This window comes from Ahaetulla prasina, chromosome 8, assembly GCF_028640845.1.
Source record: "Ahaetulla prasina isolate Xishuangbanna chromosome 8, ASM2864084v1, whole genome shotgun sequence".
NCBI classification, from domain to species: Eukaryota; Metazoa; Chordata; class Lepidosauria; order Squamata; family Colubridae; genus Ahaetulla; species Ahaetulla prasina.
This window is the reverse complement of record NC_080546.1, coordinates 80,758,229-80,770,515: the sequence shown is the minus strand read 5'-3', so window position 1 is coordinate 80,770,515 and position 12,287 is coordinate 80,758,229. Positions and strand designations below refer to the sequence as shown.

The 12,287-nt window shown below is 45.3% G+C and overlaps 1 protein-coding gene across 2 annotated transcripts in view; it reads left to right on the top strand.

Annotated features, from left to right (window-relative positions):
• The window catches only part of CORIN (corin, serine peptidase), a 149,301-nt gene extending 137,474 nt beyond the window's left edge, over positions 1 to 11,827 (top strand). For both annotated transcript variants that reach the window (XM_058193328.1, XM_058193327.1), the window contains 4 exons: positions 2,256 to 2,430; positions 5,192 to 5,463; positions 6,314 to 6,447; positions 8,448 to 11,827. In XM_058193328.1, coding sequence (XP_058049311.1) covers positions 2,256 to 2,430; positions 5,192 to 5,463; positions 6,314 to 6,447; positions 8,448 to 8,630 — 764 coding nt within the window. In that variant the 3' untranslated portion in view covers positions 8,631 to 11,827. The remainder of the gene's footprint in view (positions 1 to 2,255; positions 2,431 to 5,191; positions 5,464 to 6,313; positions 6,448 to 8,447) is intronic.
• Positions 11,828 to 12,287: the final 460 nt, after the last annotated feature.

Below are 12,287 nucleotides of genomic sequence, written 5' to 3'. Positions count from 1 at the left end.
AAGGTAAATTAGATAGCTCCAAATTATCCGTTAATTCTTGAGAATTTAAAAAAGGTTCTTTGGGGAGAATAAAAGTGGAACCTTACCTCATCTTTATCTAGGGTGGCATTTTGCTTTCTGAATGGAAAATGTATGCCTTGTAGAAGCCCAGAAACTGAATATTAAAACAAGAACTGGTCTCCTGCCTGAGCAGGGGGTTGGACTAGAAGACCTCCAAAGTCCCTTCTGATTCTCTAATTCTGTTGTATTGAACTTTCTAAAACAGGGGTCTCCAACCTTGGTCCCTTTAAGACTTGTGGACTTCAAATCCCAGAGTCCCTCAGCCAGCAAAGGAACTCTGGGAGTTGAAGTCCACAAGTCTTAAAGGGACCAAGGTTGGAGACCCCTGTTCTAAAAGGTTGAGTGTGCTTTGTTTTTGACAGCCATTCTCCGTTCCATTTACCTCCTTCCATCATTTTTATTTCTTTCATGTTTTGGATTGGATTTTTTTTTTCTTTGCTTGGAATTTTTTTTTATCACTCTTTGTAGTTTTGCAAACTCCAAAACTCCTTTCAAGGAAGCAAAAAACCTGTTGTTTAGGCAAATAAATGAGGTTGCCCTAATATTCATTGAGATTCTAAAGCACCTTGTGTCAGCTTTGGAGGCCATATTAGGCCGGAAGCTTTTGTGCTGCCACTTTCTCATGTGTGGGAAAGTAGGAAGGGAGATTTAGTAAAGGGGTTGTCTTTAGACATCATAGCATTCTTCCTGTCGGTCAAATTCAGGCCGATCCTGCATCTGGAGAAGGAGCGGTCGGAGTGCTGTCTTAAGATGGAACGGATGGCGATTGGAGCATGTGATCAACTGAGGAGTGAGGGGATGGTTTGGGGTTTTTTGATTTACTGAGGGAAAACCTGAACCCCTCGGATTCGGGTTTTCCCAGATGTGCCAGTTTACCTATTCTAGTAAATAGAACTTTGAAAGATGCTTGTTTCGGAGTTTTTACTTGGAGGGTAGGGGTGTTTCTGGAATACTGACACCTTGTCTGCAAGGTTACATAGACTAACAGAGCCACAGAATTGGCAGGGACCTTACAAGTCTTCTACCCCAGCCTTCTGCTCGGGGCAGCAAGGTTGCCCACAATTTGACTGATAATTTGTGTTTGGCCTTTTACTTAATCAGGAATTTTTCTGACATCGTTAGTATGATTGAAGCCAGGGTGTCAAACGCAAGGCCCGTGGGCCGGATCAGGCACACAGGGTGCTTAGATCTGGCCCGCAGTGCCTCTGCCAGTGAAAACAGAGCCACGCCCGGCCCTCCTGAGTTCTGTTTTTGCTGGCAGTGTTGCAGGAGCTGTCGCATCGAAAAACGGACCTCGTGAGGGCCACGCACAGCCTTCCCGAGCTCCCTTTTCGCTGGCAGAGGGTTGCAGAAAGCCATTGCAGCCATAAATGGAGCTCGGGAGCCCGTTTTCACTGGCAGAGTGCTCAGGCCACCACCGGTGCCCACCCGACACAAGTGATGTCATGCTGGCCACGCCCACTCTGCCCCCCCCCCGAGGTCAAACGCAACCCTGATGTGACCTCAATGAAATCAAGTTTGAAACCCCTGATTTAAGTTTAATAATATTGTAGCTTTTGTAACTCTACTTGTTGTGTCTGCGCCCCACAAGCCGGGCCTCTGCCAGAAAGTGACTTGGAAAGTGAGGGGGAAGGGCCGTCAGGACTTACCTCGGGAGCACCGGCTTCCCTGGCTCAGCTCCAGGAGCCAGAAGCAGGCCAGGTGGAAGAGATAACGAGGCCTCCGTCCCCTGACTTTTCTCCCCCCAGGCCACGCCTGCAGACCCAGCTGACAGCAATCAGGCTTGGTTGAACCCTAGGTTTCGTAGGCAGGAGAGGCATGAACAACAGAAGCAGGGGTGGGGCAGGCCTAGGAAGTGCTGAGTCACGGAGCCACATCCCACAGGATATAAAGGCAGCAAGAGCTGCTGTGCCTCTTCGTAGCAGGCAAATCAACTGATTAACTAAGAGCTGAAGTTTGTTCCTGGGTGACTCATCGGCGTCAAGGGAGATAACAGAGACATTTGGCAGATGCTTGCTATTTTGCTGCCAAAGCTGATAGTGCCATCACTCGGACGGAGGCGAGGAGGGACAGAACAGTACTCTGCCTCCAGGTATACTATGTCTTTTGAGATTGTTATGGAATAGACGCTAAAGCTTTCCAGACAATGCAAGTCATTCGTCCGGTACTTACCAGCTGATCTTTTTCCCTAAAAGATTGTGGCCGTCGCCCTGCAGCTCGCATGAGCAAGAGGATTCTCGGTGGCAGGACCAGTCGCTCAGGACGTTGGCCGTGGCAGTGCTCGCTCCAGAGCGAGTCCAGTGGGCACATCTGTGGCTGTGTTCTCATAGCAAAGAAATGGGTCTTAACAGTGGCACACTGCTTTGAAGGGTGAGTAGTGCTGAGCTTCCGAAATAGGATGGGCGTTGTAATCAGAGAGAGGATCCCAAGCTGGTGAGATGATTAAAGCTTTGTACGCGGAAACATCCAGGAGCTGTGACCAAGCTGAGTTACAAAAGTCATGTCCTTCTAGCACTCTGTTTCTCAACCTTGGCAACTGTCAGATATATAGACTTCAATTCCCAGAATTCCCCAGACAGCATATTGGCTGGGGAATGCTGGGAAGTCCACACAACTGAAAGTTTATGTATTTTAGTTGTTGTCCTTGAGAAACACTGCTCTATTATGTCCTTTCTTTGGGACTGCTCCTTCTGGCCTCCTTGTTTCTTTAGCAATGAACGGAGCAGGGGGTCACCTGTGCAACACAAATAAAACAGAGACGGACGTCTAACACACAAGATTTTGTTTTACATAAACCGGCACACAAAAATGAAAAGTTCACTCGGGCACAGCTTACTGTACATTAGAAGCAGGGGATGGGTTCCACTTTGCTATTGGTTCGCAATGGGAGAGCACACGTGTGCAGAAGAGCATCCATGATGACATCTGGGCAGGTGGGCGGAGCCTCCCGCCGCCGTTACTACCAGTTCGCAAGATCCAGATCGAACCGGTAGCAACCCACTACTGATTAGAAGTCTTGGTTCTGTGGCCTGAAAAAGTTTGAAAACCATTAATTTATGATTTAAAGCAGTGGTTCTCAACCGTTATAGTGCTGCGACCCCTTTAATACAATTCCCCACGATGTGGCGACCCTCAACCGTAAAATTATTTTCGTTTTGAATTTATCGCGCCTGAAGCCATATTGGCTAGCGATCTGAACTTCTTGCGATTGCCTTGAGGACGGAGGCATTAAAGCGGAGACTCCTCCCCTATTAAGTTTATCGCGCCTGAAGCCAGATTAGGCTAGCGATTGGGAGTGATTGCAGCTGGCTTGAGAGGGAAACATCAGAGCAAAAATTTCTCTCTTTTTTAATTGATCGCGCCTGAAGCCGAATTCGGCTAGCGATTTGAAGAGCCTGCAGCTGGCTTGTGAAGTCACCCATTGGAGCGCGATTCTTCGACTCGCAAGTATACTTCCCATATTTCCGATGGTCTTAGGCGACCCCTGGCAAATCGTCATTCGACCCCCAACGGGGTCCCGACCCACAGGTTGAGAACCGCTGATTTAAAGGCTACCGTCTTTGGGCTGCAGAAATTCCTATCGCCACTTGACCTACTACCACTTGATAGTTCATATGTGTTATTGCTTCTATTCATTTAATTGAGACAGCCACTTGGTTGTTTCCCAGGGGCACACACTGGAAGGTAGAAATCTGCAAGATGAGGGAAGTGGGTTTTGTTTTTTTATTTGAATTTATATCCCGCCCTTCTCCGAAGACTCAGGGCGGCTTACATTGTGTTAAGCAATAGTCTTCATCTATTTGTATATTATATACCAAGTCAACTTTTATTGCCCCCAACAATCTGGGTCCTCATTTTACCTACCTTATAAAGGATGGAAGGCTGAATCAACCTTGGGCCTGGTGGGACTTGAACTTGCAGTAATTGCAAGCAGCTGTGTTAATAACAGACTGCTTAGTCTGTTGAGCCACCAGAGGCTGATACATCTACGTGGGACTGGATCGTAACACTGCAACCACCTTCTTAAAGTTTTTGATCCTCTCTCTGCAGACACCCCTGTTTCTGTCTGGTGAAAAGATGAGAACATGTGACCTTTAGTTTACATTGAATTGATACCAGGTTTGCTATTCATTATGGGACTAACTTTTTATATTTGAAGCAGGTTTTTTTATCTATGGTTTCATCCAAAGTCATACTTCTATCTAAAGTAAAAAATGAAATAGTTTCCAGCTTCCTTCATTATATCATCCACATGAATCTAGGGTTTTTTTTTCTTTTGCAAAAAGCCCCACTTTCATCTTCCTATTTATATCCAGGTACTCCTCGCCTTACAACAGTTCATTTAGTGACCGTTCAAAATTACGACGTTGAAAAAAGTGACATGACCATTTTTCACAGCATCCCCATGATTATGCGATTGAAATTCAGATGCTTGGCGAGAGGTTCGTATTTATGACCGTTGCTGTGTCCCAGGGTCACGCGATCACTTTTGCGACCTTCTGACTCAGCAAATTCAGCATTTGTTCATGACAAACGCCCCTCTCCACAGTATCTCCTTAAGTCTCAGTCCCCAGGTGTGCCTTGTGAAGAGGGGCGGAGCACTCTCCTCCTGAGTCGTCGGGTTGGCCTGCGCTGTTCCTGCCTCCTCTCCACTCTCCGTGCTCGGGGATCAGGAGGAGGCGGTCCTTGCTCATCGCCTGAGCTCTATCGTTCTTCATCTCCACTGCCTGCACTCTTTCGGTCACTCTGCCCCCATTTCTCCCTGCTGGCAAGCTTTCCCAAGCCCAAGGGGCCTGCGGCTGTCTTGTCCTGCTCCTCCCCCATTCCTCCAAAGCCAACAAATTCCTCAGTCTCTGTTGGCCACCGCTCCAGCTTATCCTCCCCCCGCGGATTCAGGCTCTGACAGGAGCGTGACTCTTAGCAACTGCAGTAATTCACTTAACAACAGAGGCGAGAAAGGTCATAAAATGGGGGAAAACTCACTTAACACCAGAAAATTGTGGTCGTAAGTTTAGGCCTGCCTATAGTTGGTGCACATCCACGAGGAGAGTGAAGTAGATAAATGACTTCTTATGACAGAGTGGTTTAGAATCTTCCCTGGTATCTGATGTCTTTCTTTTCTTTCCCCAAGGAGAGAAAATGCCAACGTATGGAAAGTCATTTTGGGCATCAACAATTTGGATCATCCGTCAGTCTTCACGCAATCCCGCCTGGTGAAAACCATTATCCTGCACCCGCGTTACAACCGGGCCGTGGTGGATTATGACATCAGTATTGTGGAACTCAATGAAGACATCAACGAGACCAGCTACGTCAGACCAGTTTGCCTTCCCACCAGGGAGCATCTAGTTAAGCCAAATACCTATTGCTACATCACTGGCTGGGGACACATGGGCAACAAAAGTAAGCATCACGTAGCCACGTGATAAATCTGTTTTTCCTTTGCCCTATCCAATCGGTTTAGTCAAGATCATTGGTAGCCCCTCCCCCCCCCGTTTCCAACGAATAATAAGAAGGTAGTGGATCTAAGTCACGCTTGCATTGGAAGCAACCAATGAAAAATCATCTGTTGTGCTAAACATAATATCGAAACATACCGTATTTTTTGGTGTATAAGACGCACCTTTTTACCCCCAAAAAGAGGGTGAAAGTCTGGGTGCGTCTTATACACCGAATGTAGCCCCACCCACCTGCCGCCCACCCACCTTCGGAGGTTGTTGGCCTCTGTTCGTTGCACAGCCGCGCATCCTCTTAAAAACAGTCTTGCATCTGCCGCGGCGCTTCAAAGGGCCGCACTACAGCTGATCGGCTAGTAGACGGTGCCTCTATTTTTAAAGAAGGTAGACCGGTGCCTCCCAAAAAAAGGCAATTAGTAGACCGGTGCCTCTATTTTTAAAGAAAGTAGATCGGTGTGCTCCCAAAAAAGGCAAGTAGACCAGTATGTCTCTGCTAGGCAGAATTCTTTTTTTCTTGTTTTCCTCTCCCAAAATTAAGGTGCCTCTTATACACCAAAAAATATGGTAGGTTAGTTTTTGCTGCTCAAAACTAGAACATTTTTTAAAAAAAAGAAGAAACCCACTATGAACCTATGTGAATGTCCACCAGGGAGAGGGATGGATCTGAAGGCTGAGATTGTGGATGCAGCCTGGTGATGAACCAACACCCCTTGAGACATGTGTGGTGTCAGTGCACAAAGGATCAGGCAGGTGACCTCATTTATGCAGCTAATGATTTCCCCCCCCCTTCCACTTAGTGCCCTTCAAACTGCAGGAAGGAGAAGTGCGCATCATTTCCTTGGACCAATGTCAGTCCCACTTCGACATGAAGACTATCACAGTCAGGATGTTATGTGCCGGCTACGAGTCTGGAACTGTGGATTCTTGCATGGTAAGGCCGTTCACAGAGAGAAACCCAAAGGCCACAGTTTTTGTAGACGAACGTTTAAAAGCCAGGTTTCCAGGATTTTTACTAAGCAAAAGTTTGTTCCATCCAGGAGGGAAATGTAAAATTTTTTACTACCGGTTCTGTGGGCATGGCTTGGTGGGGGGGAGAGAAACGTGATTTTTGGGCATGGTCAACTTTTTTTTTTAACTTTTAAAAGCGTTTTTTCTAAAATGCTTTTAGAAGCTTCTGACGATGAGGCAACTCAGCTGGGATCGCCAGAGGAGCCTTTTAAAAGCATTTTTTTAACAACCTCTTCAGCCGAAGAGGTTGTTTAAAAAATGCTTTTAAAGGGTTCTGACGATCCCAGCTGAGCCACGCAATCATCAGAGGCTTTTTTTTACTTTTAAAAGCATTTTTTGGCCGAAGAAAAAATGCTACACCTCTGATGATTGCATGGCTCAGCTGAGCATCGGCGGGGGGGGGGGGGAGGGATTTTTGCTACTGATTCTCCGAACCACCCGCCGCCATCGCTACTGGATCGGGCAATCCAGTCCGAACTGGGAGCATTTCACCCATTTATTTTTATTTTTATTTTTGCTTATGTTTTAGGATTTTTGGGATGTCGGCAAGAAAATTTTCCCATGCAGCTTTTGCTTTCCTTTCTGAGGATATTGTGTTTGAAGAAAGTATATCACAAATTTCAGGGGAACAAATGCATACAGAGAATAAATTGTTCAAATAAAATATAGTAGTAATACCTTTGAGATTGGCTTGCAGTCACAGTCCTTGTACGATTGTGCTAAGTAGTACAGTGGAAAAACATCAAGTTAATCACTTCTCCTGGTGGCCACTTCCATAGTGTTCAGGGCATTTTTTTTTAAGAAATAAGTTCCTTATGGGTTATTCTTTTAATTTCCAAGTCTAGGCAGGAGCCCTGGAATTCCCAAGCAGCCACCACTAATCAGGTCCAAACTGCCTCAGTTTTTGAAATCAGCCAAGGCTGACTAGATTTTTTAATGCAGGGGTCTTCAACCTTGGCAGCTTTAAGCCTGGAGGACTTCAACTCCCAGAATTCCCCAGGCTTAAAGCTGCCAAGGTTGGAGACCCCTGTTTTAATGTGTCACTTCAAAATAAATGTTTGATTGTTTTCAAGAATCTGCATCATAAACACTAATCAATGGTGAAAATACCGGTAATCCTAGAGTTACAACAGTTCACTTAGCAACAGTTCGAAGTTATGACATAGCCCTTCCCCCCAATTACTTATGACCCAGTTCCAAAGTTACAAATGTACACCCATTGTTCACCCTTACAAACAACCGCAGAGGCGATAGCTGCAGTGTACCCCATCATAATATGTCATTTTTTAATGTCATTCCAAAGAGGCACTGCCGAGCCGGGCCCCCTGCCAGAAAGTGACTCGGAAAGTGAGGGGGAAGGGCCATGAGGACTTACCTCTGGAGCACCGGCTTCCCTGGCTCAGCTCCAGGAGCCAGAGGCAGGCAGGTGGAGGAGATAATGAGGCCTCCGTCCCCTGACTCTTCCCCCCCCAGGCCACGCCTCCAGACCTGGCTGATGGCAATCAGGCCTGGCTGGACCCTAGGTTTCGTAGGCAGAAGAAACGGGAGCAACAGAAGCAGGGGTGGGGCAGGCCTAGGAAGTGCTGAGTCATGGAGCCACACCCCACAGGATATAAAAGCAGCAAGGGCTGCTATACCTCTTCGTGGCAAGCAAATCAACTGCTTAACTAGAGCTGAAATACTGTTTGTTCCTGGGTGACTCATCGGCAGCAAGAGAGATAACAGAGACACTTGGCAGACGCTCGCTAGTTTGCTGCCAGAGCTGATAGTTGCCGGCTAATTAAGTCATCGCTCGGACTGAGGCGAGGGGGACAGAACAGGCACATAATTGTTCTGAAGCAGTTTTTTGTTTGTGTTTGTCAACATAACCCCCAAATATTTCACCTTTTTCTCAACCCTAATATTTGTCCCATCTTCTTACAGGGTGACAGCGGAGGTCCGCTTGTGTGTGAGCAGCCGGCTGGACGCTGGACACTATTTGGTTTGACTTCTTGGGGCTCTGTCTGTTTTTCCAAAGTTTTGGGTCCTGGAGTTTATAGTAATGTGTCTCACTTTCTCGAATGGATTGAAAGAGAAATTTACCTGCACACGTTTTTGATTCGCTGAGTCTTCAGTGCTGCGCTGACTGACCAAAAGCAACTGACTTGAGGACAACGGAACAGTGAAAACTTTGAAGAAGTGGAAGGCATTTGATGAATTGTCAATTTTACAGGTTGCAGATGATGAGCAACAGGGCAGGGAGTCAAAGAATGTGTAAATACTTTGGTGCCAAAAAGTGATTCTGAGTTACAATCTTGCAGTTATTTCTGCCTGGTTTCTTAAGCAGTTGTGCTCTTCACCTTTCACTTCTCATTCATAAAAATCAACCGGTTTCTAATGTTTCACAATAAGCCTCCTGCAGAAGTATTATTTTTTTCTAAAACATAAAGAAAAGAGAAGAAAAACATTGCTAATAACCAAACAGCATTTTTTTTAAAAAAAAAAAAACATGGTCCCCGGTCTCTAGTCCATCTGAGTTTTATAAGCTGGACCCCACTGTGTTCTCTCCTTTGAACAGAATCGGATGTTTCAGTGCAACTAAGTTGGACATCTGTTCATAATCATAATAACAGAGTTGAAAGGGACTTGGAGGTCTTCTAGTCCAACCCCCTGCCCAGGCAGGAAACCCTACATCATTTCAGACAAATGGTTATCCAACATCTTAAAAATTTCCAATGTTGGAGCATTCACAACTTCTGGAGGCAAGTTGTTCCGCTTATTAATTGTTCTGTCAGGAAATTTCTCCTTAGTTCTAAGTTGCTTCTCTCCTTGATTAGTTTCCACCCATTGCTTCTTGTTCTACCCTCAGGTGCTTTGGAGAAGTTTGACTCCCTCTTCTTTGTGACAACCGCTGTTCAGATACAGCTGTATTATTTAAATCAGTTCTTATTCTTTCTCCCATGCTTAGTTTACTCCCCACATAGAATCAGTGCAGAACAAGCATATTATCATAGTAATATAAAACATATTGTTTAAAAATAAGAATCCGTGTAAATAAGAAATACAGATGTAAAATTGAGAGTAGCCAGAATGGTTGGATCAAATAGTCTTTATGCCATCTAACTGCTAAATGTAATCCTAATGATAATATTGATAAGGTCCATTCATCTGTGACCACCAAAACCTCCAATAGATAGTTCAAATACGTGGCAGTACTTGAAAAAGTAATATGGAAATGTTACAACTGCATATGCATTGCAATTCATGACCCAGAGAATAATTAAGAATGCCGTACTAGTAGTCCTTAACTTACAACCATTCGTTTTAGTGACCGTTTGAAGTTACAATGGCACTGAAAAAACGTAACTTATGACCATTTTTCATACGACCATTGAGGTATCCCCAATGTCATGTGACCAAAATCCAGATGCTTAGCAACTGACTCATATTTATGACGGTCGCAGTGTCGCAGAGTTATGTGATCACCTTTCGTGACCTCTGACAAGCAAGGTCAATGGAGAAGCCAGAGTCACTTAACAACCATGTTACTTATTTAAGAACTGCAGTGATTCCGTTAACAACAGTGGCAAGGAAGGTCGTAAGATGGGGTAAAGCTCACTTAACAACTGTCAGACTTAGCAACAAAAATTTGGGGCTCAAGTTATGGTTGTAAATTGAGGTATCTCAGAGGCATCTTCTACGATAATAGAAGTTTTTACCTGTTGCTATTTCTCAAGGTAAAGCAAACTTGTTCCACTATCGTTACAGTTGCTTTCTCCAAATATACATATAGTACATGGGCAGCTAATAGTCTATTTTGGGAATCTTTTGAACGGTGAACTATGGCTTGAATCAGTGGTGGAATTCAAATTTTTTTGACTACTGGTTCTGTTGGCATGGAGTGGCTTGGTGGGCGTGGCAGGGGAAGGATACTGCAAAATCCCCATTCTCACCCCACTCCTGGGGGAAGGATACTGCAAAATCCCCATTCCCACCCCACTCCTGGGGGAAGGATACTGCAAAATCTCCATTCCCACCCCATTCCACAGGAAGGATACGGCAAACTCTCCATTCCCACCACACTCCTGGGCGAAGGATGCTGCAAACTCTCCATTCCCACCCCACTCCTGGGGGAAGGATACTGCAAATCCCCATCCTCACCCCTCCTGGGGGAAGGATACTGCAAAATCCCCATTCCCACCCCACTCCTGGGGGAAGGATACTGCAAACTCTCCATTCCCACCCCACTCCTAGGGGAAGGATACTGCAAATTCTCCATTCCCACCACACTCCTGGGCGAAGGATGCTGCAAACTCTCCATTCCCACCCCACTCCTGTGGGAAGGATGCTGCAAAATCTCCATTCCCACCCCATTCCAGGGGAAGGATACGGCAAAATCTCCATTCCCACCCCACTCCTGGGGGAAGGATACTGCAAACTCTCCATTCCCACCCCACTCCTGGGGGAAGGATACTGCAAAATCTCCATTCCCACCCCATTCCAGGGGAAGGATACGGCAAAATCTCCATTCCCACCCCACTTCTGGGGGAAGGATACTGCAAAGTCTCCATTCCCACCCCACTCCTGGGGGAAGGATACTGCAAACTCTCCATTCCCACCCCACTCTGGGGCCAGCCAGAGGTGGTATTTGCCAGTTCTCCGAACTACTCAGATTTTCCGCTACCGGTTCTCCAGAACCTGTCAGAACCTGCTGAATGGCACCCCCTGGCTTGAATAGGTGGAAAGAAACGTCTAGCAAGTTGAGAGTCAGTATCCGAGGCTTTGCTCCTGTTTGTAAGGGAACGAGGATATTTTTCAGTGTCTAAAACAAGTTCTGCAGCTCCAACAAAGCCCGATTGTTCTCTGGAGAGGATTCAGAGGTAGTAAGTTGTCAGTATTAATTCATTTAATGCATTAATTTAATGGGGGTATTGTGGTTACAGCTTTTATCCAGTCTGGTAGCAAACTTTTTTTTTTTAAATAAACAAAAATCTTTATGCAGTTGGGTGTTGTTTCAGTGATCCAGGCACGCAGATATAATAAAAAGAAAATACGATTTCTATTTGGTTTTCAGATATAGCACTAATTGCTTATGGAGCTTTTGTAGCAACACAACCACCAGTTGCCTAGATTTTCTTCTGTATTGGTGCAAAAGGCTATGCATAAACCTCTGCATATATTCTAACTTGATTTTGACTCTCTTTAAACATCTTTGAAATAATACTGTACTAAAACACTTTCCATCTATTCCAGAGCTGGAAAAGGGGAAATAATCGGATACTTTCAGGACTAATTCAAAGCAGCAATTAATTTGTAATGGCAATTTGCTGTATTAGCAGGGCTTTCAATAACTGTCTGCATTACTTGCTGTAATAATAATAATAATAATAATAACAATAACAACAACAATAACAACAGACCTGTTGACATTTGTTTCAAGCCAATCGTATTTTAAATGTCTACCAAAAGAAAAACGACATTTAAAATAATACAATTGTAAAGCTTTTATAAAATGGCAAATCCTTTGCAGTTGCCATTATACAATGTTTTGAAACACACTTCCCTCAAAAGGCACCAATATTTCTGGTGATCAAAACAGTTTAGAAGTTGGGGGTGGAATCTTGGGACCTCCTCCCAACTGCTCTCCTTGCCCTTGGATAAATGGAGGAGGCAGCTGTTCCACATCAGAGATCTGCTGTTATCAGCACCACTGCCTGTCAGCAGCCAAACTTCCCCTGTGCCTGTGCAGGCAGGCAGCTCTCCATCAAGTCGACCACCTCCTCC